The sequence below is a fragment of the Anas acuta genome, chromosome 8 (assembly GCF_963932015.1).
Source record: "Anas acuta chromosome 8, bAnaAcu1.1, whole genome shotgun sequence".
Taxonomy (NCBI): domain Eukaryota; kingdom Metazoa; phylum Chordata; class Aves; order Anseriformes; family Anatidae; genus Anas; species Anas acuta.
Window position 1 is genome coordinate 26,968,392 of NC_088986.1, and position 25,674 is coordinate 26,994,065.

Below are 25,674 nucleotides of genomic sequence, written 5' to 3' on the forward strand. Positions count from 1 at the left end.
TTCTTTTTACAGAATGTAGTTCCCCACACACAAATTCAATGTGTAGGAATCGAAGGACAGATGCACCTGCATACAAACAAGTATAAAAGCTCACTAAGCTTCCAGGAGAGATACAATGGGAAGAGAGTATCACATTTACATACTTCATCTATCTAGAAAGAAGAATATGATGCATTTTAAGAAATGGAAGGAAATGCATCTTTTCTTGCTGAACTGTGAATGCAAACTTCCACAAGCAAATGTTACTGTAATTTGCAGGATCACAATTTCAGGTTTGATTTTCTTTGGAAATTCAATCTGCATGATTTTGATCAAATGCCTTGGGTTCTCACATTTGTAACATCACAAAATGCAGAAAAAATGTATTTAATCATATAAGTCAAATGCACACTGTAACAGAATATGAGCTATCTAACAGGCTGCAGAGCGATAAAAGTTCAGTCCAGATACAAGCACTGAGTGCAGCTTGAGCATTGAAGATAAGAGCGTAATTGTAATCCTCTGCCTGCTTTAATAATAATAAAAAAAAAAAGCAAAAAAAAAAAAGAGGGTAAAATAAAAGAAACTATTCAGAGCTTGACATAAGGCATCTGACTGAAAACGTACTTGCTAATTGTTTAACATTTACACCATTGAAACAAGATGATTTAAAACAATGATTCACAGGAAATAACGTGCTGAATTTAACTGGGGTGCAAGCTACTGTTGGTAACTCTTGTTCTCAGTCTAGGCTTTGTGGGGCTGCAGGACTGAAGGTTCAAGCTCTGTATTTGCTCATTAACAATATGAAGGGAGCTAGTGAGTCATAGTAATCATTGGACTTTCCCTCACCTTTTTCCCCGGTGGATAATCATGCATAATGAAAATTAGAGCCATGCTGCTAACCTGAGTTTGGCAAGAGTGGCACTTGCTCTTTGTCAGATTGAGTAAATATGTGGCTGTTTTTGGAATCAACTGTTGTGCAAGTGAAATTAAAAGGTGTTATTTTCAAACACTCCTGCGTGTATAGAGCAGAGTTCAGTCACCAGAAATGTCACGGACAAGAAATATGAAAGATCCAATACTTCGAGTTGTACGCTTAGAAAATCAAATGAATGCTCTTGCATAATATTTTATCTTCATTTTTCAAACTCAGGCAGTTCTTATGTGTAAATGCTTCAACACCTTATTTTTTTTTTTTTTTTACAGGTTCCCCTTATCACAGAGCACTGTGTTCAGTTCAGGACTGGCCCAGAACACCTGTAGTTGCTGGTTAAGTCTCTTCCTGGGTTTGGAGCTGTGTTTTCTGTTTCTACATTCATTTCTAAAGGAAATCGTTTAATTACTATAGCGTAGAAAAATGAAATACAGCTATGGAGTTCCTCCTGTTTCTGGAATTCTGAAAGAGTTTCAGGACCAGACTGCTCAGTTCCTAATACACTCCTTATGCTTTGATCTCGGTATGTGTGCTGGTGAGAAAACCATTGTGGGTATCTGGAAGGGAGGGGGAGAGCTAAACCCCAGCTGCTTCCCCTGCATGCTCGGTGCCTGCGGCGTGGATGGGTCCAGGGGGAGGGCTTAGAGGCACAGTTGCATCCATTCTGCCTCTTTTTCCTGAGGGCAGCAAACCTTCCTGTACCAACCAGACCCTGCTGACCACTATGTCTGTGCAGCACAAACCCTGAATTCAGTAAGATAACAGCTGTTATCATGGTGCTTTTTATCTGGGAGGCAAAGTCTAAAATTGCATCTGACCTCTGAATGCACAGAGACGCAAGTGATGAGCGCTCTGCCTAGATCCTCAAAGGTTTTAGATGAAATCAGTACGAGTGCAGTACCTAAATGAATACTTCTGAGGATAATAGCTTCTGTCTCTTTCGCCCAAGTGTGGTACAAGGTAGACTTCGAACAGTAATTTATCAAATGATATATTGTGCGCCTTCGAACACAACTGGACTTCCAGCATTGTTTTTCCCAAATGGGATTAGTAATACTGTAAACTAAGCCACTCCATTTACTAATGCAATCATACAAGTAATTAAACTAGCTGTGGTATAGATTTAACTTACTTATTTATAGGTCAAGCTTCTGGTTGCCCTAGGTCAATGATGTTTAGCAACAAAGCTCCATAAAAATAGATTTTCTTAATAATGCCGATAGGCTTTGTGTGGCAACAAGTAAACAACCACACACTGATGTGCTTCGTGAGAATCCATCTTTGCATATATATATATTTCTGGGCAGCGCAAGCTCAAGGGAAACAAATCACAACCATACACTACATGTCCAGACAAATAATCTTTTCGTGCTTTGCTAAGGCAGAAGAATAAATTCTTATTTTTCCTGTATATATCAGGGTTTGCTTGGTTGTCCAGTCATTTGTTTAGATTTCAATGAAAAGATAACAGAGGTAAAATTGCTGTGCTACAAAATTAAATGAATTGGAATACCATTCCTCCATGGAAAGACTTGAAGCAAGATTTAAATCTCTGTGCGCTTGGTAAAACACGGCAATTTGGGGTCTGTTCCATAGAACTGACAACTGCATCTTGTTGTTTTTCTTTTAAATTTGATCAGATAATTTGATGGAACTTGGAGAATATCTGACAGTTACACAATCACATGGAGATTTGTTCATAAAATAACAACACAGGGACACTTAATTAGTTTTGTCAGCAAATAAAAAGGCACTAGCTTGCATTTCCAGGAACCATCTAAAGGTTTTTCAAATATGCTGATTCAGCTAAAATCAGGCTTTTTATATGTTGGGCTCAAAAAATCCTAATTAGAAAAACATTATTGAGCTTATAATGTCCAAACCTGAGAAGACAGGAAATAGTTAATAAGTAATTACTTACTTTTACAGATTTAACAACCTGGTGTGTGTGTGTATATAATATTTTATGACTGTACAATTCACTCCACGGATCTCCAGGCCTGTTCAATATCTCGGCTACTTAATATTTTATTTAAACTCATGATGCAGACATAAATGTTTGCTATGTTTTATTCAAATTCTGCTGCAGAGAATCATGTTGATTCCCTTCTTTTCAGTTTTTTGTCTTTTCTTTTTCCTTCCTGTTACTACCCGATCTCGATGTTTCGCAAATTCTAATGCTTATTTTGCTGGTACCTAGGGTAAGGTGCAGGGGAGGTGACAACCTCCTCCTACATAAGGGGTGCACAGGCAAAGCAAGATTCTGTGATTTCAGATGCTGTTTTTGGGATATATAGGGTCTGATTTTTCAAAATATTATTGATAGAGGACTTGGAGGTTTGAAAAGTACTTCACCTGCTTTCTGCTGGAACTGTATGTGCTCCGTGTTTTGTGAAACACAACTCAAGGGCAGGCACCCAGCAAATGGGAATGAAGTTAGCAACCATGCACAAAAAATACGGTTTAAACAACCTGCCCAAACACAGACAGGAGCTTTCTGGCAGAGGCAGAGAGAGTCCAGTTTTCTCAGGTAACATTTAGCTGCCTTGCCAATGCAACCTTCCTTTCTATTCATGTATGAGTTTAATGATAATTGATTAATTATTACAGTCTTTCTTGAAATTCTGCATTTGTTGGTTTTCAGACGTTTACTGAACTGTCACAAGCCCAGGTTTTCTATTTCAGACTATTCATTGTTTAGAGAGGAAGGGGTAATCTCCATCTTTATTGTTTCTTTAACTTATGTTTTAAAATTTACATTTGATTTAGAGCATTTGCGTGGCTCTCTGGTCAATTTTATGTTTGGTTAATCAGTGTCAGTAATTACATCCTCTTGTGTTTCTCAGCCTTACAAATCTAAAGCAAGCTGTTAGAGGAATCTGTTTCATGTGTCTATGTGGAAGCATACAGAGAGGCAGGAAGAAAAAGGTTAAAGAAGAACATGAGAGGACTCTTCAGAATTTCTCCAAGTAGGTGATCAAAGCAGTTATAAAGAATAAATCAGAATCTATTACAAAGGAAATTGGCAATAAAAGCCTAATCCTATATGTACTGGTGTGCTATTTCCACTCTTTTACAAGACCTGTTAACCAGAAAAGAATCTAAACATACAACTAAGCATTGAAACATCTGCTTCTAATAATATTTATACCAAATTTCAGCACCTATTTTTAAATAAGTATACTTTTAAAAAATTATCTTTAGCTTTTATGTGGTTTTCACTAATTGTAACAAGTAATGAGGTAGTGTGTTGCAGTTTTATTGTTCAGAGACATAGTTCTAACGTATGAAAGCACAGTTCAGTTACTCAAATAGGCTGAAGTTTAGTATAGAAAAAAGGAAACATGCAGAGAAATTACCTTCTGTCTTTCAGTAAGATTTTTCAAGTTAGAGTTAATATGCTGATGTTTTAGTACACAAAGGCTACTTCACATGTGGCAAGGCACGCATATTTATGTATTTCAGTGGGAGCTCCTGCAGGTGTTATCAAGAGCAAGAGAGAGGACACCGAAAGTACATTAAAATTAATGGATGGAACAGTCAATCTACTGTCCTCATCTGGGAACCTCCATAAAGATTGGCAGTATGGCATTCTTACGGCTTGGAGAGGTTTTGCTCATTTTCTGCCCTTAGGTAGCTGCACATGATAGCATACAGACGCAGATGCAGCAAAGCTGCAGGAAAGGGGCAACTCTGAGTTACTTACGTTGACAGCCCAAGCTGTGCCAGATATATCCCGGCAGACATTTATCACATTTAGGCCCTGATGTTCCCTCCTTACACTCACAAAATCCTCTGTCATTACAGCGATCATGGACTGAACCAAAAGGGTTACAATAACAGTCTGCAGAAACAAGACAACACACACACACACTGGATTCAGGTCTACATAAGGTGATAATTCATTTAATACCAATAAAGGCTGCATTTCCAGTGTTAAAGGTAAAGGAAGACTGTCTATTAATGATATCTGAAGTAGTGAATATAATTACTATAGTCCATTTATTTGTTTGCATATATCATTTCAGGAAGAGACGTTTTATGATATGAAGAGATAAAGTAAACACAAAAGATGTGAAGGCGGAAGATACCGTGCTCGATTGTACCAGATTCTCTTCTGGTAAGAATGTTTTTGACAATTTAGTGAATGTTAGGAAAGCTTTGTATATCAATACATCATTAGGGTGAAATGTCTCACATCATTAAAATAGGCTTATTTATATTACTCAATATTTTTCTGAATGCTGAATTGCTTTAGAGGGCTATATAAATGCACTTTACTTATTTCCAAGATAGTCTTCCTTTATAGTGAGGAGAAGTATAACCATTTATGTGGATATTTGCCATTAAACTGATGAGATTGTATTTAGCAGTGACATTAATAAAACCTTTTATATATTCCACAATGATAAACTTGAGGTGAGCAGTAATGCAAAACTTATCAGAACTCGCTTGTTGCCATTTTCATTTCTCTCACCTCCCAGTGGGCGGATGGAAGATGTAATGAGGCTCTTTCCCTGATATTTATTTCCACATGTGTGTTGACCTAATTAAAGAATGACTGGGGTAACCCATTTCCTCCCAGAACAGGTACTGTAAGGGAACGTGTTGTCTTCTTCAATTACAACACTTTTCTTTAACATGATTATAATATTCATGTTCAGTTTTGGATAACTAAACAAAGAAGACAAGACAGTAGCAAGCAGAGTTTAATTTCTGGCATTCCTATTCATTTTTTTAAATTTAAGTAGACATATCTTGTTTGTATATAGACCCATGTAGACCCAGAGTAACTCCACTGTCAACTGAGACTGCAGACATGCTTACATTTTGGCAGCGTCTGATCTCTGCTGTTGTTGAAGGCAAAAGATAAATAAATCAATTCCTGATCTGGGCAACCTGCTGAGAATCTGGCTTTGTGTGTCTGTAAATTGGTGCGGCTTTGACTACCTTTGGAAATTGTTCCGTAGCATCAGGTTAAGCATTAGGTTAAAATTCAGTGATATTGTAAATGACAAAATGTAGTTGAACTTGGAAGTAAAATATTAAAAAATACAATGGAAAAACTGTAACAGGAAAAAACATTATCAGAAAGACATTTGTCATCTGTTGTATCAGTGTTTATTACCCATAAATTACAGATGACACTTTGAACATTTGGCATGCTGACGAAGAGTAGTTACCTTTGGCAAACGGAGTTCCACAATAATAATAGAGTCAATTAGATAGCAACATTCATTAATGAAGTTGAACGTTGACATGCCAAAAAGACTGTGCAAAATTGAGCATGATTATACCGCAGTGTGTGCCATTTGAAAAGCTGGCAATTCAGACGTGAATCGGATATATGAAATGTTTATGTAAATATGCATAGAGCAGAGAGACGTACTGAATGCAGGAAGTCAAATTTGTTTAGAGTGTTCATAGAAAATCTTGAAAGGCAAAAAGTCTGGAATTGCATTAGAAACAGCCAGTTCTTATACATCAAAAATAATTGGATATAATAGACCTACAATGATTTAAACAAGTGTTTATGAAGAAATGTATGGCCTGTGACATTGAATTCTATAGATGCATGATGTGACATTGGTCACAGAACAAGGACCTGACCCTGAGTCAGTGAGAACTTTCCCAATGAACTCCATCATCTAAAAACATTGCAAGTACCAGGCCCCTAGTGTGCTGTTTAAGGGAACATAGATACTTTAAGTAAAACTCTTTTTGTAGAAGTGGTAGATCAAACCAGGACACAACATAGACCTGGTAACCTTTAGTAACTGAATCTAGCCTCTGTCTTTCCCAATGCACAGTTGATACCACTGCTATATAACCTAGACAAGCCAACAGAGCATCCAAGCTCGTTGTCCAACACACTATCACAGGCTATAGAACGCTTCCCAACACCTGTCAAATACCTAAGACATCAGAAAGATCAAAAGCTATGATTCCAGTATGTTACTGTGGTTATGAGACAGTGGTTCTCATTAATGGCCTTGCAACAGCAAGGCATTAAATAACATTTCCAGATCATCCTAGCAAGTAGACTACACACCAGGTTCCAAGGTAGGCAAAAACTAGTCTCTGCTGATTTAACTGGGCAGTTTTTCCTCCTGACCTGAATCTGGTGACTGTAAAGGCTGGGAATATGATAGTAGTAATCTTTTCACTGAGGTGTGATGTATTAACAAAATACAATGAAAATAAATAAAAAAAGTTGGGAATATGGGCTGAAGCTTGCAGGCTTGCCACTGTCAGTCTGGGTTGACAGTGGCTACAGGACAACCCTTAAGGTTCACTTAATTAGTTACCATTAGAGTTTATAAAAACTTCTCACAGTTGATAACTAAAGCTTAAGCCTAAGTGACTGCAAGGTTGGCTTTGTGAGACAGTAATGTTTGGTGAGACAGTAATTACTATTTCAGTGTTTTTGTCATAAGGCAAAGGAAGAAATGATTTATTACTCTGGGTCTACTTGGTGGTTTCAATGCTATTCGTGCTTGCCAGTGTGTGTATTCACTGGAAGAAAGAATTATTAGGACTTTGTCAAGAGCTTGTAAAAAATAAAAATGCTCTTCAAATTCTATTCAATTCTTTTTCACTGCAAGCATGTCAAGTGCATTTTTTTTTTTCTTTAAACTACCTTGATTTATTTAGAAATTGCTGTTGCCCATTGGAGGTAATTTTGCAGTCAATTGACAAATCCACAAATCTTTGATGATTCATTTTAGGAAATGAATTTCTTTAGAAGCAAAATAAATTTTAATACATAATGAAATTAGATTTTAGTCCTCTGTATAGAGTGTTACACTGTGCTTCACTGTTAAAAACAAAAACAAAAACCAAAAAATTCACCCCCTCCAAAAAAACAACAAAATAAAAAAAAACACAACCCTCTCAATATTTAAATTCTTTGTAACTTTGTCAGTTTTAAAAATCAAACATTTTCATTAGTTAAGATTCACGTTATCTATATACTTACCATATATATGTTTTAAGATTGTGTAAGTAGTTCTGCTAAATCAGAGACAAACCCTTGTTTGCTGCCATTAAACTAGCTTATCCAAACATTTCTGACTTTAAGTATGTGGCTGAAGAGGAAAGAATTAACCTGGAAAAGTAAGACTTTCATATGGGAATAAGATTTGCATGTGTCACTGGAAATCTGCTTATTAAAATGTTAATGCCAAAATTCCACTCATACTTAAAATCCAAAACACTGCTCTTAGAGAAAAAGAGAAATGAGCGTTTCCAATAGAGAAAGACTCCTTGTGCTTGACCCAGAAGGATGGTGAATCCATTTACTCTCTGAGATGCAAATACATCACACTTTGCAGGATTAAATCTGAGCAGCCCCAGTTCAGGAAAGCACTTTAAGCACAAACTATATATATATATTTTTTTCCTCTGAGAAGTTCTTAGGTATCTGCTGCACTCCACTGGCTCTACACCAGAAGTATTACAAAAGTTACTTCTGGTCTTCAGTCTTCAGTCTTACGTTGGTGAATCAGCTGTGATATCACAGATTTTGTATGCGGTATGATCACTGTGATCCTCAAAATCCAGTCCAAAGAGAATATTATTTAAATAAATTACCTTATATGTAGCAAAACAAGGTTGATCCTATAGTCAACTCACATAGTATGGTTCTCATGGGAGTCCATAAGAATTCTGCTTACACTGCGGTGGGAAAGCCTGCAAATGGACCACCACTTTGTGCTTTTATTTTTTTTTTTTGAAGACTCTTGTTAAATGAAAGTTTATTTTATTTCTGTGGTGTCTGAGCAATTATGAAGTACACGGTTGTTTTACTAAGACATTCTAAATGTATCACTTGCATATTAATTAAAAATCTACTTATTTTTGACTCCTGGCTTATTAACTTCCTGGTCTTAATGACATGGCTACAGATGCTGTCTTAGCATTTCAGTGTACATGGGAAAACAATTTACTGCAGAAGCTGGTGAAAAATCCCAAATAGAGTAATTTAGTATCACACTCATTAGGCCTATTTAGACAGCTGAAATTATATAGCCCTGGCGGTCACACCAATGATGTCCTTCATCTACATCAAACAAATATGAGGGACAGTACTTCTTACTGAGCACATTGAATTGGGTTAACCTCCTCATAAGAAATCATGACTTGCCTACTAAAGTTCATATTAGCTCAGACTAATTAATGTCAAAGGAAATCATGCATTTTCTGAATGTGTTGCCAAGCAAAGTTAAAAGAAGGACGTGTAAAATGCAGTGCGTGGATGGATTTGGGTGTTTATCACAAAATAGAATGTAAATCTGACAAGCTGTAAACTGAAACAAATAATAGCAAACTAAATAATTTCTGGTTTGAATTTCAGGAATTAATTATTAAAAAAAAATTAAAGTATAATCTATTCACCTATAGTCTGTTTTGGCATGAAAATCTTAGTTACTTTTTTCTTTCATTTTTCTTTTCCTTTTTGGAAAGAAAAAGCAATCACAATGGAAATCAAGGAAGTGTTCTGATGCTTATGTCTATGAGCAACGTTACAGAATGAAGTTGTTTGAATAGTGCCTTTTATGGCTACCTGTTAACTACTGGCCATTGTATGAAGCTACCTTTTATTGAGTATCCTCAGTCTGCACCTAGGGCCCTGTGCCTTTTGCTGTGTTCTGTCTGTGGTGGTAAGATGCATCTTCTAGTGTGACGTTTTTTCAATTTTTTATGTTCTGATATTTTCTTGACTTTTGCATTTTGGATATTTATATCGGATGCTAGGTTTAAAGCACTGTTTTCATCTAGGAGTCCTACTTCTAAATTTACATATTGCCAAATAGCTTTTACAAATGCAACTCCTAATCACACGGGCAAAATTTCAGTTTCCTCTCTAAGGAAGAGAGGAGTTAAGACTGCATTTTACAGCCCTGTGCCTGAGAGCAGAATTTGATGCTACATTTAGTTTTAAAATTGGAATGTGTTAAAAGGAGTTAATAAACACCAGTTCCCATGTTCTGTGCGTACACCTGGCAACTTTGATAGGTCTACAGGCTAGTATTCAATAGTGTACTAGTAATTCCAAAAGTTAGACTGGGAACAGGGATTTAAGACTCAACCCTACCATGTTTACGTGTGTGCAACTCCAGTGTAGCTCCCTCCTGCAGGACAGCACAGTCAGTTTCTCAGGGGCTTCCTGGGAAAGTCTTCCCTGGACTCTCAGCCAGGGGGTTCTTCACTGTGTACAGATTCAAAATACTTCCTTGGGGCAACAATGGCAACTATGGCAACGAGGTGGAAAGTCTACACAGATGTTCTTATCCATTGAAAAAGCTCATTCTGGCTCATCTGGCAAATAAGCAGCAGTGGTCCCTAGCAGCTGCCGGTAGCTTAAAAGGCACAGAAAAAAAGCCGCAGTTACCCCGGGACTGACCTATGCATACATTTTCATCGTCCAGCTCTGCAGAAGCATTTCTGAAGTAGCCCAGCCTGCATAACTCACAGTGCTGACCTCTAGTGTTGTGCTTACAGCTCACGCAAATGACCGTATTGAGCAGCTCGATGTAACTGCACCGGTTGGAGTGCCCGAAGCATTCACAGTCTTTTAAGGAAGAACAGAAATGTATACAAAATGTATACAGCAGCAGAGTAATAGCACATTACATGCTTAGTAAAAATGAACTATGGAAAGAAATATGAATGAATGGCACATACATGTTAATCAATGTAACATGGACAACAGCAGATGTTTATCTGCAATGAAAGTGAGGGTTGTTTCAGGCAGGTTAGTGTGACCCGACCACCATGGCATGATGTCAAAGACTGACTGCTGTTGGCAGACCTGATGAACTGAAGCATTTGCAGTTGTAAACCTTTCAGGGGTACTGGAGGCTCAGTTTCCGCTGATAGAAGTGCACATCTTTTTTTTTTTTCTTTCTCATATTTGAGATGAATATAGATCAAGACACAGGAAAAACTTTCTCATATTAAAAATATTAAATGCAGTGGACAAAATTGTCAAACTTAAGCATGCTTAAATCCACAATGAATGAAAGATAAAATAAAAAAGCTTTGTTCTGACATAAGTAGTGAGTATTCAAAATTACTTCTGAACTTGGCTCAGGGTACTGTAACTGGTAGGCACCTTGGGAAATAGACTATATTAATTCAAGACCAAACAAATCTCCAGTTTGACAATTTTGGCTAGCACCTCCTAAAACAATTAACAGAGAAGTGGAAGGAAGAGAGATTACTATTTAAGAGCTATTTTCAGTACATTTCTGAGGTAAGCATTAACCTATTTTTAAAATTTGAGATGAAAAACCTTTGGGCCAGAATACATCTTGAAAACTCTGAAAATGTATACTGAATAGAAAACATGCTTATTGCAGCCACCTGGACTGCAGCTGACACGACAACCACTTATTAAAAAAAAAAGCACCTTGTTAAACATAGAATCCTATTGCCTCTGAGTACTTAATGACAAGGAGTATGTGGTTTTATCCAGAAAAATGTAGAAATTAGGAAAGCATCAATATCACTATACAAGGCACAGCTATGCTTTGTGTAGAAACCTTGTGTAGGTCTGACTGCTCAGCTTTGAGGCTGAGCCCAGAATGAATGCAGGAAAGGTTATTAGGATGATCAAAGAAGTAGAGAGTCTATTTAAAAAGTGTTCTATGATAATTTGGCCTGTTTAGTCTAGGAAACTGAAGAAGGGATATCACTGGGCTATAAATACATCAAGGAAATAGCCTTGTGCCATCCTAAGTGAGTATCTGTGCTAATGGAGAACACTGGCACAAGAACAAGTGGGTGTTAACTGGTCATAGAGAAATTTCAGCTGCAAATTAGGAGATGGTGTCTCGCCGTTAGGGCACTGAGGTTCTCAAACACTTCCAATTTGTAGCAAAACCACTCATGCTTTAGAGTTGCAGTGTATTAATGTGGTGAAAGAGATTATGATATGTTTCCTGCCGTAATGGAATGCAGTGACTTGAGGGCTTTGAGGTCTTAAAGTTAACTTAGGCTATAATTAGATAAAGCTGTAGCAGAGGATGTAAAATGTTAATTTTGGAAATACATGGCAGGGACCAAGTCCCTTCTGTATTTTCTAAAGTACACTGCTGATTGTGGTGGGGCACCCCGCAAGCCCACTGGTTGTTGATGTAGGGTGTCAGATACAAACTTTGTTCCTGTTTATATTTTTATTAAAAAAAAAAAAAGTCAGTACATATTCATGAGTATGTTAAGTAAAAATACATAGCTACTTTTGCTGTTGTCTGATCTAGCAGACTATAAATAGATTGCATCTTTTCTTTTATCTACATTGCTTAACATAACATAAGTTTCAATCCTGAGAGCTGTCTTTTGGCTGCCAGGAAACATTAATTCAATTTACATATACAAAGTTAATAGATACACACTCTCATTCTCTTTGATATTACATTGATAAAGTAATGTTCACAGTTCATGTCAGTCTAATAATTTTGATGCCTCTAACTGCTGGAGTACAGTAGAACATTTTGTTTTTCAGTCTTAATATGCTACCACTTGACATATTAGAGTAGGGAGGAAAAAAGTGTTACTGTTTCTCTTCTGCAACTGGTCAGTGAGACTGAGCATTTTAGCCAGCTGCCCAGCACCATTTCTCCACTAGCATATCCATCTTACCTGAGTAAAAACTGCACAGGGAAGGGGCAACTGACCTAAAAGTAGAAGCTAGTGCTAGCAGAAAGGATCACAGTGAAAATTGTTACAATGCTAAATTTTAATGTGTTTTATTTCTAAAATAAGAAAGATTGGTTGGAGATAGGCATTATGATCCATCTGAAGCTCAGATTAAGAAGCAATGCTGTCTTAGGCTCTGCTTTGAGAAAGAACCTGTCTTCTGCCCCCATTACACAACTTGTTTCGGCGAGAAGATACCGTGCTGTTATGTTCCTTAATGTAATCACACTGCAGGTGAATTTAGAGGAAAGGATTTACATTGCTTTGTGAAACAGTAATGGGCAGCAGAACAATAATACATTTTTATGTTATAAAAATATGCAGGCTGTAAATAAGTGACAGTAAATCAGACTATACTACCTCATCTTGTGTGTTTAAAATAGCATTCTGTGAATGAATGACTGCGCTACTTCCACTCTGAAACTGTGATATGACCTTTAGTAATACTACTACAACACATAATTGGCTATTACAAAAGCACAAGAAACAAAACTGCACATAAAATAATTCACTGCTTTAACAGGGCTTGCTACAAGTTATGAACTTGACTAAAGAAGCATTAATAATTATGAAAGGCTCAGTTTGATGTACACATACACTCTTGAATATATTCAGAGGGACTACAAAAGTTCATATGTGTCTTATCAATATTAAGGGTAATTAATGAGACCAATTCTTGACCTCATTGCAGTCTCCAACTTCCTCAGCAGTGGGGGGCAGGGAAGTGCTGATTTCTTCGCTGGTGACCAGTGATAGAATGGAGGGAATGGTAAAAGCTGCATTAGGGGAAGTTCAGACTGAATATTAGGAAAAAAAGGTTTTCACCGAGAGGGTGGTCAGCCCCTGGAACAAGCTCTCCTGGTAAGTGGTTATGGCCCCAAGCCTGTCGGTGTTAAAGATGCTTTTTGAAAATGCTCTTAGTTATGATTTAACTGTTAGGTTGCTCTGTGTAGAGTCAGGAGTTGGACATGATGATCCTTGTGGGTCTTTTCCAATTCATGTAGTTCTGTGAGTTGAGTGGATACTCTGTTTTGTGACAGTTGTGCTGAAAAGCTCTATGAATCTTCATTTTTATGGCACGGTAAATGCCATATGGTATACTAAAAAAATCTGGGTTAACTGAAATGGTCTAACATCTGATCAAATATTAGTAATGGCAGAGAGGAAAAAATAAAAAGCCAGGACAAGTTAACTTAAGTCCTTTTATTATTATAACCATTTTTTTCTGATTTTTTATTGTTTCCATTTTGCTAATGTAATCATACAAACTTATTATTTTATTGCTGTTGGCCTGATCAGTGATCATTTATACATTCCTGGGTTTATTAAAAATAACTAATAGTAATAACAAGCTATGTAAAGGGTCTGCATGTGACTGAAAGGAAAGCGATCTCTCCATGAGTTTCATGAGGTACTTCCCTGAATTACTCATACAAAACGTACAATTGCATTCAGCATCATGGCAGCTGGGAGTCTGATAGCTGTCAGTGCTGTATGGCCTTCTAGCTTATCATGTGATTCACCTAAACCAGCACAAAACCCAGAAAGTAGCCAGCATATTAGAAATGTCAGAAGCATAATTTAAGGTTTTTAGCAACTGTCTGGCTAGCAGCCCCGCAACTTTCATGCACTGGTCAAGCCACATAGTCACTGAAAGAGATAAGGGGGAAAGTACCAAAATCAGGCTGCAAATGGTTTAACAACATTGAAATGATACGAGCTTACTGTGCTAGAAAATGCTGCATTCAGTTCTGAGCACCGTATGTCAGAAAAGACATACAAGCTTAGAGATAGTATAAGGGTGAATAACAACAAGGAGTAAATGGTTTGGAAAATAAAACCTTGGAGAGGTAAAGCTAGCTAGGTGTGTTCAATGTGAAGGAAAAAGGAAGATGGGAGATGAGATAGCCATGTTAGATTTGATAATTATCTTTGGATGATTCAGAATTGTCAAATTCCTTGCTATTTCACAAAAAAATTGACTGTATGAACCTTTAAAGATGATTCCCAGTGGAATGATTCTACTGTGACAACCCCACTCCTGTTGTATAAAACACAATAAAATTACCTATTGAAGGAAGCTCATGAAAAGGTTGATCATTTAATTGTTTTGTTTCTATAAACTGAATAGTCATTTTTCTTCACTGTTATAATGCTATGGTTTTACATCTTTGAGATTTAAAATATTGTTGTGCTATCAGGACTAGGTTCAGCTCAAGGTTCAGCTGGGACTGGTAAAACATGAAATGTCATCACATGAAACAACAGTAAACACACATGGAAGGGAAGCATAATTTTAAAACTAAGACTGGTAATGCATGAGACAGCTATCAGTGTCATTTTCTAATCAAAAGAACAAAAAGTATTTCAAGAAAAGTGCTTTCAGAAATCATTTAAATATTTTTTCTTCTTCGTTTTCCTGTAACCGAGTTCATCCTTTGTATGCTATGAAATACAAAGGAGATTTCCTTGTAACCTTAGAAATTACCTGATTTGTAACAGTTATGATCTCATCAAATGGATCAAACCTAAATTCAAACACTTGTTGATTTCTCAAATCCTTACTTGTGTGCGTTTCATGAATAATAAGATATTCACAGCAGCTACAGAAAGACAAAGCATCTCTATATGTACTCTTTACAGATAAATTGATGAAGAAAACCAATGAGAAGATCTCAGAGTTGACTATGGATGATAGAGATGCAAACAAAACAGGTTGCCTGGACGTCACTGAGAGAATATTGGCATCTTTCATTATGTCCGTATAATTCCATTATTTTGATAAAACACTTAAATATCATTTCAAAATGTAATGCCTACACTCTCAATTTGTGCACTGTTACAATAAAATGAAGATGTAAGGCACACTTACAATGCATTAGAAGACATAAGTATTTACTACACTCCATGGCATTTACAGATGTGTCTTGATGATACGGACAATTGACATTTTATGTATTGTATGACCCCAACTAATCTATTTGTTTCCTAATTTGTTTCCTTTTCACAATTTATGCAGATTGGTGAGGAAAAGAAATCTCTACCAACAATTTGCTCTCTAGGCAATAATCTGAATGGTAATATTCTTATATTTAATCCTTTAAAAACAAATGACATGTCACTTTATATGCCACAGTACCATGGAAGCATATTTATTTTTTCTCTGGATAGCTTATGTTTATGTGACTTAATGTTTCTGTTGTCATCAACGAAGATGCCTCACCAGTAAGCTGATGGGTACACTTCACAGATATTCCAGATTCATACAGTGCAATGTTTTCACAACACATAGCACTATGAAATCACTGTATGAATCCAAGAATTCCTACCTCTCTTGTGGTTTGCAACTTGAACAGAAGAAACAGTTGTCATAGTTAATTTGGGAGCAACTGTATAGGTAATAAAATGAACAATAAATTAGAAAAGATTTTCTATAGGAACAAATAAAAAGATTAAAATATACTTTTTAATTTTTTTTTTTTAGATTAACTTTTACAGTGTTAAATTTAACATTAAGAATGGTTACTGTTTTGTTAGGAAAGGGTGAAACTTGGTCAAAATGAATTATAGGTACCAACTACTGAATCATTTGAGCTTTTGATCCAAGATAAGGGGAAAGTTATTCACATCTGCACACTTTGGCAATTTTGTGTTACTGGTTATATGATAATTTCTCTCAATCCGTGGCCAACGACTGTATGGTAACCACTGTGGGCTGCCAATGGTTTTATTAAATTTACTCTGGCCTAATAACATAAACAAAGAAAACACAATAAAATAAAATAAACTGTAGGCAGACTTCTGTAATTATTCTCATTATATGCTATACTTGACTGAAGTATTAATTTAAAATAATTGTGAAACACTGTAACAATATGCTGCAAACACATAATTGGAGTATAAATACTTTTAATTTTTTGTGTTTTGTGCTCCATAACAAAATGTCAAAATTATATTTACTAAAGCTGGCTCTTATTTACTAGGGAAGAGACAATGAGTTATTTTGTTCTGTTCAAGATGTATTGTGCAATGAAGTTAAGTCTGAGAACACAAGCAGTACAATTGATTAAGCTATGAAATCCATTAGAAATGCTGAGTTATTTCATCAGGAATATTTAGACCTAAAATTCCTGTGAATAATGTAGACTAATCCTTGCAGAGAGTAGAGAAGCAGAGATGTACTCTGTATTTGTTTGTTTGTTTAATTAAGGACCACGGACAAAATTCAGAAATAAAAAAATAAAAAAAATGGCCAAGTGAAATTATTAGAATGCTAAGTGTCACTTCATCATGTTTATTTAATTCAAAACACGTGAATAATGCAAACTGAAATATATTGCTAATCTTTATAGAGAGTACAGGTCAATTGGGATTTTCTATTTTTTTGTGGGAAGCATTAGGTTTTATACCTCTTTATGTCTCAATTTGGTCACTGTGATCAACAGATATAAAACTACAGCCCTTCTGAAGTAACTTCCCCAACAATCCCTAAAACGTTTTGTTCAGATTAGTAGCTATTTTCTACATTGCCTTTTCATTCTTCATCTGCATGTGTTATAGGCAAGAAAAGACACTCTGAACTGTCAGAGCAAAAATTTTTACAGGCCAAATTTTTACAGGGATTTCTTGGGAGTGAATGGTTACTGGGACAGTAAATAAGAAGAACAAAAGGACATTGTTTTTTACATTGAACAATAATTATGATTTAATTTAATAATTATAGTATATAGCTGAATACAACTTCAAATAACAATCTTACTTTTATTTTATTACTAATCTTTAAAAGTTGTTCTGTCACTTTCAGTGCTAATCATTGTGCCAAAGTCTGCAAATAATATTTTGTGTGGCACTTGAATTGTGGAGAACTAAGAGTCTATTCTGCAGAGAATATGCTTGTATTGTGAATTTCACACAAGCTAGGAATTCCCAGCTCACTTGGGGAAAAAAAAACCAAACAGACGTGGAAATAAGACATTAACGCATGGGTTTGATGTAGACAATGACAATCTTTCGCACTCAAAAATCTCAAAACTTAGTCATAATATAGACTATAGTTTATACAAGTCCAACATTATCCTGGGACTTCTGTTCAACTTAATGTATATTGGTACTTATAAACCTGTGTTTCTACTTTTCCAGACTTTATGCAGTGATGTTGTGTGTGATCTTATTGTTGGAAAATGCTCTTTTCAGGTAAGGCTTGCTTTATGGTTAAATTCTGTAGATATTTTCTCACAGAATAGCATTACTCAGCACTGAAAGAAAAATGAGTTGGATTATCATTGTTACTACTTTTGTTGCCATGTGGGACTCTTAGGAAGCAATTTCAGTAATTTTAGACCACTAGGAATTTTACAGCATCCTACCTTGATTTGGTTTAGAAACCTCAAGGGAAGAAATATTCGGCCATATCCTATCAAACTTTGGAGGATCTGCATGCATCAGGAAAAATCAGGTTTTGTTATTTACATCTGTGATATTGTTCTAAACAGGCAAGCATATGGACAAAGACATAGACTACAAACATCCATTTCTGTACTAGTCTAAGTTGCACTTGAACAGTACATGACTCCACATTAAACAAGAAAACAAGCAATTGATGATTCCCAAAACACCAAATGGACATAAAATACTGTGCATAACAATTTATCTTCCATGGTTTAAAATAATGTTCTTGATAAGAGGATATCCAAGACCGATATATTTGGTTCTAACACCAGGAACAAAATAGAAATGTGTTCTGTTAATCTGCTCTGTAGAGATAAAATGACATATCAGACAAATACGAATTTCTTACCAAAGACACATATCTTACCGTAGCATCCTGATTTAAGGCCTTATTGAGTGAATTATACTTCTGCTATTGAAATATCTTTACCAGTAGAATGAACCTTTTCTTTGCTCTCACATTTTTGTGTATTGTGTCTGTTTCCTATCACCTCTACTAATCTATTTCCCAGATTATTATTATTTTTTTGGGGGTAAAAACAAAGTGTATAAATTTCTTAAGGGCCCTAAATAAGATGTCACCTCCATATAGTGGCATTTTGCCTCTGAACAAAAGTATTAGTTATGTCTTTTCAGAGTTTCATTTCCTTTAGTTCAATGTGTTTTGGGGCTGAGGTAGGGCAGAGTGGTAACCCTTAACAGGAGTGGTGCTGGCTGCAGGAGCTGGGAGCAAGTAAATGGTGTGAGCTGGGTGGTTGAAAGCCTCTTTGATTCTGATGTGGGACATGATATTTATGTTCTACTTCTTTTTCCATTCTCTGTCTTCCTTAGCAGCTCCCATCTGCCTAGCTTTGGATATCAGATTTGGACATTTTTATCTTCTGTGAGTACTGCAGCTGTTACTTCCTTTCTGAGCTGAATAGAAAACTTCTTAATGGTCACATCAGCCTACATAGCAGTGATAAAAATGGGGAGATGGCTGTTTTATTTCTACATACAAGGAATTCACTTGAATAGTGAATGGATTGCAGTCGTTACATCTTTTTGGCATCAAGGGTCTATGCTTGTAGATCTTTTTTGAAGCAGGTGTGTTTCACTGGTATGTCATTCTTAGTGGAAGACCGTCAGGGAATCTAAGAGAAAAAGACTGATGCTTCAACATCTGATGTGGAAGGAGGACTGTATTTGTTTTCTGTTATATCCTCTGACCCATTTGTTAAAGGTGAGGTGAATTTGGCTGGATGTGGATGAATGTCCCAAAACTCCTCCAGGAGAGAACGATTCAAGGAAAGGATAACGGCCTGTACTGTGCCATTTACTGTTAGGTAGTCTTCTGCAATTGAATCAGTCAAGCGTTGACCTAATTATTTATCTACATCATCTATATATATAAATCTACATCATAATCTTACTTTTTTGTGCTTTTCCCTTATCAGTCAAGAAAACGGAAGAAAGGAAAACCAAGTCGGTTTAGTAGATTCTTGAACAGTCTATGTCTTGATTAAAAATAAACTTCCTCTACTAATCAGATCCACCAATTCACACACATAGGAAGCGCAAACAGAGTAGTCAGTGCATGAAAAAAGCTATCTAAAAGCCATGTTTACTGAGGTGGCATAACCCTGGCACACTAAAATGACTCTGATTCCACATACCTTCCTCCTCCTCCTGAAATACTGGCTGACTAGTTACAGTAAAGAAGTTTGAAATGCTGACAAATTGCTTGCACAGTTAATTCACCGTTAAAGTTTTGGTAACATTTTAGGAACACTTAGGCTTGACCAAAGTGTTTGAATAGACTGTATGTTAAGGAATATGCATGAAAATCGGGATTTGAAAAGGAAAATGAATCTTTGATTACATTTTCTTTCTGTCTCCTGAGCCTTTTTCTCTTTTAACCATCATCCAACATCACAGTTGTTGCAGAAAACCCATCACATTTCAGACAGGAACTTATAATACCCTACTTCGGTTGCTGAACGTTGAGTGGCATCCCTACTTCAAAAATTCACATGCAAAATGGCCTAGATAGTAACAGATATAAAAGTAATAGCATCAAAGCTTTGTAATGCCTTAGGACTAACCCTCTGGTATATCTGTCACTTAGTAAACTGCAGGTCCTATATATGATATCAGATAAGCTTTTATTCTGATAATGATTTCCCCAAGGAATCTCTTGTCTTGTCCAACTAATATCATTACTTGTGTGACAGAGAATCAGTGTTACATATTTCTAAGTAATCCTATAAATGCTATAGATCTGTGCTCATTTTAGCAAACAATGGAGATTGTGATTTGCTACAAAATAATTAAAACTTCCCTGATCCTTTAAATTAGATTATATTCAGCTGAGTTTCTTAATGGGCATCCAAAATAATTAAGAGCATATTTACTTTTCCTGAAGATGAAAAATTAAGATTTTTTAATAGTGATTATTACTAGTTATTAGTGATAATTATAACTATCTTAGAAGGGACTTGTGGAGGTCATTTGTTCCATCCTGTGCTCACTGCAGGGTCAACTTCAAAGTCAGATGATACTGCTCAGGGTCATATCCAGTTGAAACCAGATGCTTTCTTCAGTGGCTCTGGGCTGCTTGGTAATGCTCCAGGAGGCTTAATGCTTCTGTTACTCACTCTATTACTCACTTTATTTTTTTAATCTTTGGTAAAGATAATTTTTTCCCATGTCCTTACTCATGAAATGTATTATCACTGAGATTGTTTCCTGATAAAAGTCAGTTCTCTTCTCTATTGGAAAAAAAATCAAAGATATGATTTTAAATGCTTTATCTAAAAATGTATGTGAAACTTCCAAGTCAAAGAAGGTTGACGATCATTCCCACAAGTATATTGGAGCAGATGAGTCATTCTTTGAACAGACATCAGTACGATTCATTTAGCAGCTAGTTATTCTTTTATAGCAATTTGTGAAAATATTTCTAGTCCTCAGTGATCACCACAAAACATCCTATTTATAGAGAAGCTGACTAGATAAACTAAGCTCTTCCAGAACAGTTTTGTGTTTGCATGCTCTGTTCTGTTACTCAAGTACTTATTTTCCAGAATAATTAATTTTGGCATACGTATTCTAGAACATGCACTGGATAAATCTAGGATATTACTCTATTGCAATATGTTACAAGATAATCATTCTGGGCAAACAAGGCTACAGATATGTGAAAAAGAGCTTCTAAAAATCCATTTTAGTGTATTATTTAAATATACTGTAGGCACGTATAAGAGTAAAGGTATATGAGATATGAGTGATATGTGAGTGAGCAGAAAATCAGCCATTTCATTTTAAATTTGCATTGGTAAATTCTGTGGTTTTAGTTCCTATTGTTTGAAAGACAATTATATGCAGAAAGTAACTCTTGGAAAATCTTGTTTTCATGAAGTAAGAAAAAGCTGGTTGTCTGTTTACTAGGTGTATGATCATTTCCTGCCTCCCAAACTCAAATGCCTGTTTTGGATACATAGTATTAGAATTACCTGTAATATTAAATAAAGGAAATATGTTTCAATATTCCCTGGAAATGCAATCTGTACCACATGCCACATCATGGTTTTGAATTGGGGAAATAACAGAAATGAAACAGGTCATTTCAGCCTTATTTCAGCCTTATTCCAGCCAGACGGCTGCACATGAAAAAACTTGTCATGATGTTGGCAGAAATTAATCAGTACTTTGCTTGCTTCTCACTTCAGCCAAGTCCTGAGCTGAAAGTAAAATTAAAATGTATTTTAAGCTCTCCAGCTGAGGACTTATCCTTCCTAGGAGATGGAGGAAGAAGGCAGGTGATGCAGCATGTGAAGATGACCCTGCTACCTGGGCAACTGCTCTGCAGCAGACTAGGGTGTTTTCACCTCCTATACTGTTCAAGCTGACCTGTCCACAAGCAATGCATTTGCTGAAAATTACTGTTATTAAATCAGTAAGTCTTAAGTAACACTCACTCAAATGGTGGACAGGGAGCACTTGCGTTGACTTGTGTTCACTACTGTCATTACTTATTTACGTTACCATTGGGAACCTTAGTGAGAGAAACTGTTTAAGTGTTTATTAATGGTTGTGAAACTTTTACTTAAAATGTAAAAAGGAATAAAAACTTGTCAATGTAAGTTTAATGATTCTAGTAGAAGTCCAAGTCATTGAAAACTGACCTTGCCACTGCCTGTTTTAAACAATAAGTAACAAAGTAAAGATTGTTTCTTCCACAGTATACCTCTGTTGAGCACAGTGGAATTAGATGTATGACAGCAGTTTTAGGTTTCATATTAAACAAAACAAACAAACAAACAATAAAAATAACAAAAAAAAAAAAAGCTCATTCAAATCTGTGGCAGTGGCAATTTAGTAACTGCTGGAATAATTGAATGTGTTTAGACAGATGGCATGCCATCGCTTCTTGCAGAGATCACACGATCATTATTACGGAATTTCTAGGTCTGTTTGAAGTCATGATAACATACCTCATGAGAATTTGCCTTTCAGCGTTTCTGTAATACTGGAAATCTATCTCCTCAAAAGGGAAGAAATGCTGATACTATTTTTTTTAAATCACCCAATATTAAATTAAAAAAAAAATATTACTGGGCCAATGTTAGGCACTCTTTTTTTTGGAGCAATGTAGGAAGTTTCATACCTGTTCCTTTGAAGAAAGGAGAATTCTGCATAAATGTGAAGATGTGGTTGTTTTATGGCAGCTCCTCAGCCATAACATCTTTTATAACTGTTGGAAGAATTTAAATGCAATTAGTCCTTTACGTGTCCAGTTGTTGTCTTAGACTAAAAGAAAGCGAACTTTTTTGAGTCTTTAAAAATCCAGTGATTCAGTTCTGGAAATTCTTAGAGCTGCTATCAGAAAAAAAAAAAATCCACTGCTTTTTAACAAAAGCATTGGCTAGTTCTCACACTAATGAGGTGTGAAGGAGTATTCTTCAATTGTAAGTATTTCCAGTGAAGTATCACAAATGCACAATGAATTCAGGTATTTTTAAATGCAGTATTTTATGTAATTTCTCATGAAAAAAGAACTAATTCTGTTGATAGTTTGTGGGAGTGGTTCTTTTTTATTTTGAATGGTTCTGCTTTTTTCCTACAAAGGTGCTGGAATTCACTGTTGGACTGGGACTATTGTACTGTAATTCACAACTGATGAAGAACAGTAAATCAAGACCTGTTTTAAAAATCAGAATGCTGATTTCAAGACTCATTCTGCCCTTATACTCTACAAAATAAACTGATTACATGTCTAAGGGAGAAAAAGAAAGAGGAGAAAAGATACAGTGGTGCATTTTTTCCACAGTAATTTCTTCCTAAGCTTTAATGATATTGTATTTTTAAATATCTTTATGGATCTAAGTTTTCTGAGTAACTGCAGCAAAACTTGCATATTGCAAGTGTAATATTTCTTCCTCAGGTACTACTGTTCTTGTTGAAATGTTGCTACCTCTAGCGTCTCCATAGAGCCCTATCACTTGATTGTTCATTAACAGCTAAAACAATATAGCAGGAAAATGAATAATCTCCTGCATATTACAGCAAATCATAAAAGCCCTGAAAACACAATTTGATACGCTGACTTTTAACTAACTCAGAACAATGAATGTAAATCAGGATGAAGAATGAGAAACAATACCGAACTACCTCTAAACTGGCCATGTCTACTAAACTGGAGAGAATGGCTCTTCTTATCTGTTAAAATTGGTGGATCTGGCAAAACAAAACAAACTAAAACAAAGGCTACCCCAAATCCCAACCCAGTAATTCATCGGTGCTTCCCCAAAGAGTGTTGGTAGTTTCTGACATGCCACTAGAAATCACTCCACAAAGAGTGGGTTTCTGTTCAGTGCTGGGGTCAGCAAAGGCATTCTGCTTAGAGAACTTCAAGGCTAAAATCCTACTTACACAGAAGGAAAAACAGCTTTGTTATAAATCCTATCAGGTAAATAAGCTACTCACTTTTTTTTTTTTTTTTTTTTCCTATTTGGAATGTTAAATTCTCTTTCAGATCTGGTGTTCAAATTAATGCATTATACTGCATTATACCACACAGGCTGTCAGTATCTTTTTGCCAGCCTCTTTTCTATTTATCTATCACAGAAACTTAATTGTTGAAGTGGAAAATTCTGGGCTCTTGGAGGTACTGAAGTAAAGGAGGGAAAAACAGATAGTGATATTGTCTTGATATAATCTGTTACTCAGATAAGGTGATTGCCTTAGGCTGATCAGTGTCTGATCAACACCGATATTTATTTGAAAGTTGGATTTGCATAAAATTGAATTGAAATAAGAACATTTTGCTAGTATGTCCAAAATAATACACACACCGTCTGAAGACAATATTTACATGTTCTGAAGGAGATAAACATCTTGATGGGTCTCTTAACTATAGAGTTATCTCTGTAAAACTTGACCTCAAGTAACAGAGAAATAACTACAGCCTAGTTATGTTCATATCCTACTGACATATACGTATGTTAGTGTGCTACGTATATACTCTAGTCCAGAGTTTGGCACTGTAATGGTTTTGATCTCGTGACTGTAAATTTAATGAGAGAACTTCCCAGTTGGTGCCAGGGTGCGAAATCAGGTCCACAATACTTCCAATATGGTTAAAAAAATGCAGACAAAAAAAAACTCTAATATTTGCTCTCAAAACCTTTTACTATTTATATTTACCACTTTAAAACCTCATAACAAAGATGTAAAACAAATAAAACTACATTCATATTAATGCTATTTTAAATGCAAAAATGTATCTATCAGATCTTTCAAGGTTAAGAAACCAGGAAAATAAGAGTGCCCATTCAATCTCTATTTTACTTTTGTGTCTCACGTTCATTATCATTCAAAAAAAAAAAGTTCAAAAAAAGTTCTCTTAATTTGAAATTGGCTATAAAGAAGAACAGAAATATAGTGAAAAAAGCTGAGAATACCATTTGATTGTCTTGATTGCACCTTGCACTTGGGTGCATGGTTTGTCTCTAAATTCTGACTCATCTGCCACCAGCAGGCTTTAAGGTGATAATCACCCACACAGAGCTATTTGCACATCATGTCTATCTTATCCTGTATCTAATTATACCCTTTATAACAAACTGTTTAGCATAATTAGTGGAGTTATGCTTTACAGGAATAAAGATAGAAGCTATAGGTTAGAAGATTCAAGTTTTTGAAGGCATACATGTACAAATTAGTTACTTTGGTATGTGGTCACAATAACGAATACTTTGATGTGTTGGTCTATGTGAAATTACACAATGATTACTTTAGCAAGTAAAACAATGCAGTTCTCAGAATATTAAAATACTGTATATAAGCACTGTTGATCATAAAAGCTTAAATTATGAAATGGTTTTGGGACTCATTAATTGCTAACACTCTCACCAGTTTTTTTTCAAACATGGCTGAAAAATGCTGAAAGGGCCAGCGCTAGAATCAAGAATGCTGGAAATGACAGGAGAACCTATTACTCCATTGATAGACAACAGCAGGTACAAATGACCTTAATGGGAAAGCTCGGATTTATTTTTTTCTAGATGATCAGAAAGGATGTTTACTTAATGACCACTCTTTCTTTGTGCTCAAACTTTAATAAT

The 25,674-nt window shown here is 35.8% G+C and overlaps 1 protein-coding gene and 2 long non-coding RNA genes across 9 annotated transcripts in view; 2 read left to right on the plus strand and 1 right to left on the minus strand.

The window, feature by feature from the left end:
• NTNG1 (netrin G1) overlaps nucleotides 1-25,674 on the minus strand; it is a 160,286-nt gene that overhangs the window by 23,606 nt on the left and 111,006 nt on the right. For 2 of the 7 annotated variants that reach the window (XM_068690355.1, XM_068690356.1), the window contains exons 6-7: nucleotides 10,323-10,490; nucleotides 4,623-4,760 (exon numbers count right to left, since the gene is read on the minus strand). The exons of 1 other annotated variant lie outside the window; for it this stretch is intronic. In XM_068690355.1, the coding sequence (XP_068546456.1) occupies nucleotides 4,623-4,760; nucleotides 10,323-10,490 (306 nt within the window). Of the gene's footprint in view, nucleotides 1-4,622; nucleotides 4,761-10,322; nucleotides 10,491-17,985; nucleotides 18,052-25,674 lie in introns of all 7 variants that reach the window. 4 more of the 7 variants (XM_068690357.1, XM_068690359.1, XM_068690358.1 and 1 more) reach the window with 4 other exon arrangements.
• Nucleotides 1,047-5,974, plus strand: LOC137860289 (uncharacterized). The gene is made up of 3 exons (XR_011098812.1): nucleotides 1,047-1,439; nucleotides 3,763-3,885; nucleotides 4,724-5,974. It is a non-coding gene; the product is annotated as an uncharacterized lncRNA (long non-coding RNA).
• LOC137860288 (uncharacterized) lies at nucleotides 14,057-25,564 on the plus strand. Its single transcript, XR_011098811.1, has 6 exons — nucleotides 14,057-15,377; nucleotides 15,639-15,696; nucleotides 17,759-17,812; nucleotides 18,902-18,950; nucleotides 23,177-23,361; nucleotides 25,466-25,564. It is a non-coding gene; the product is annotated as an uncharacterized lncRNA (long non-coding RNA).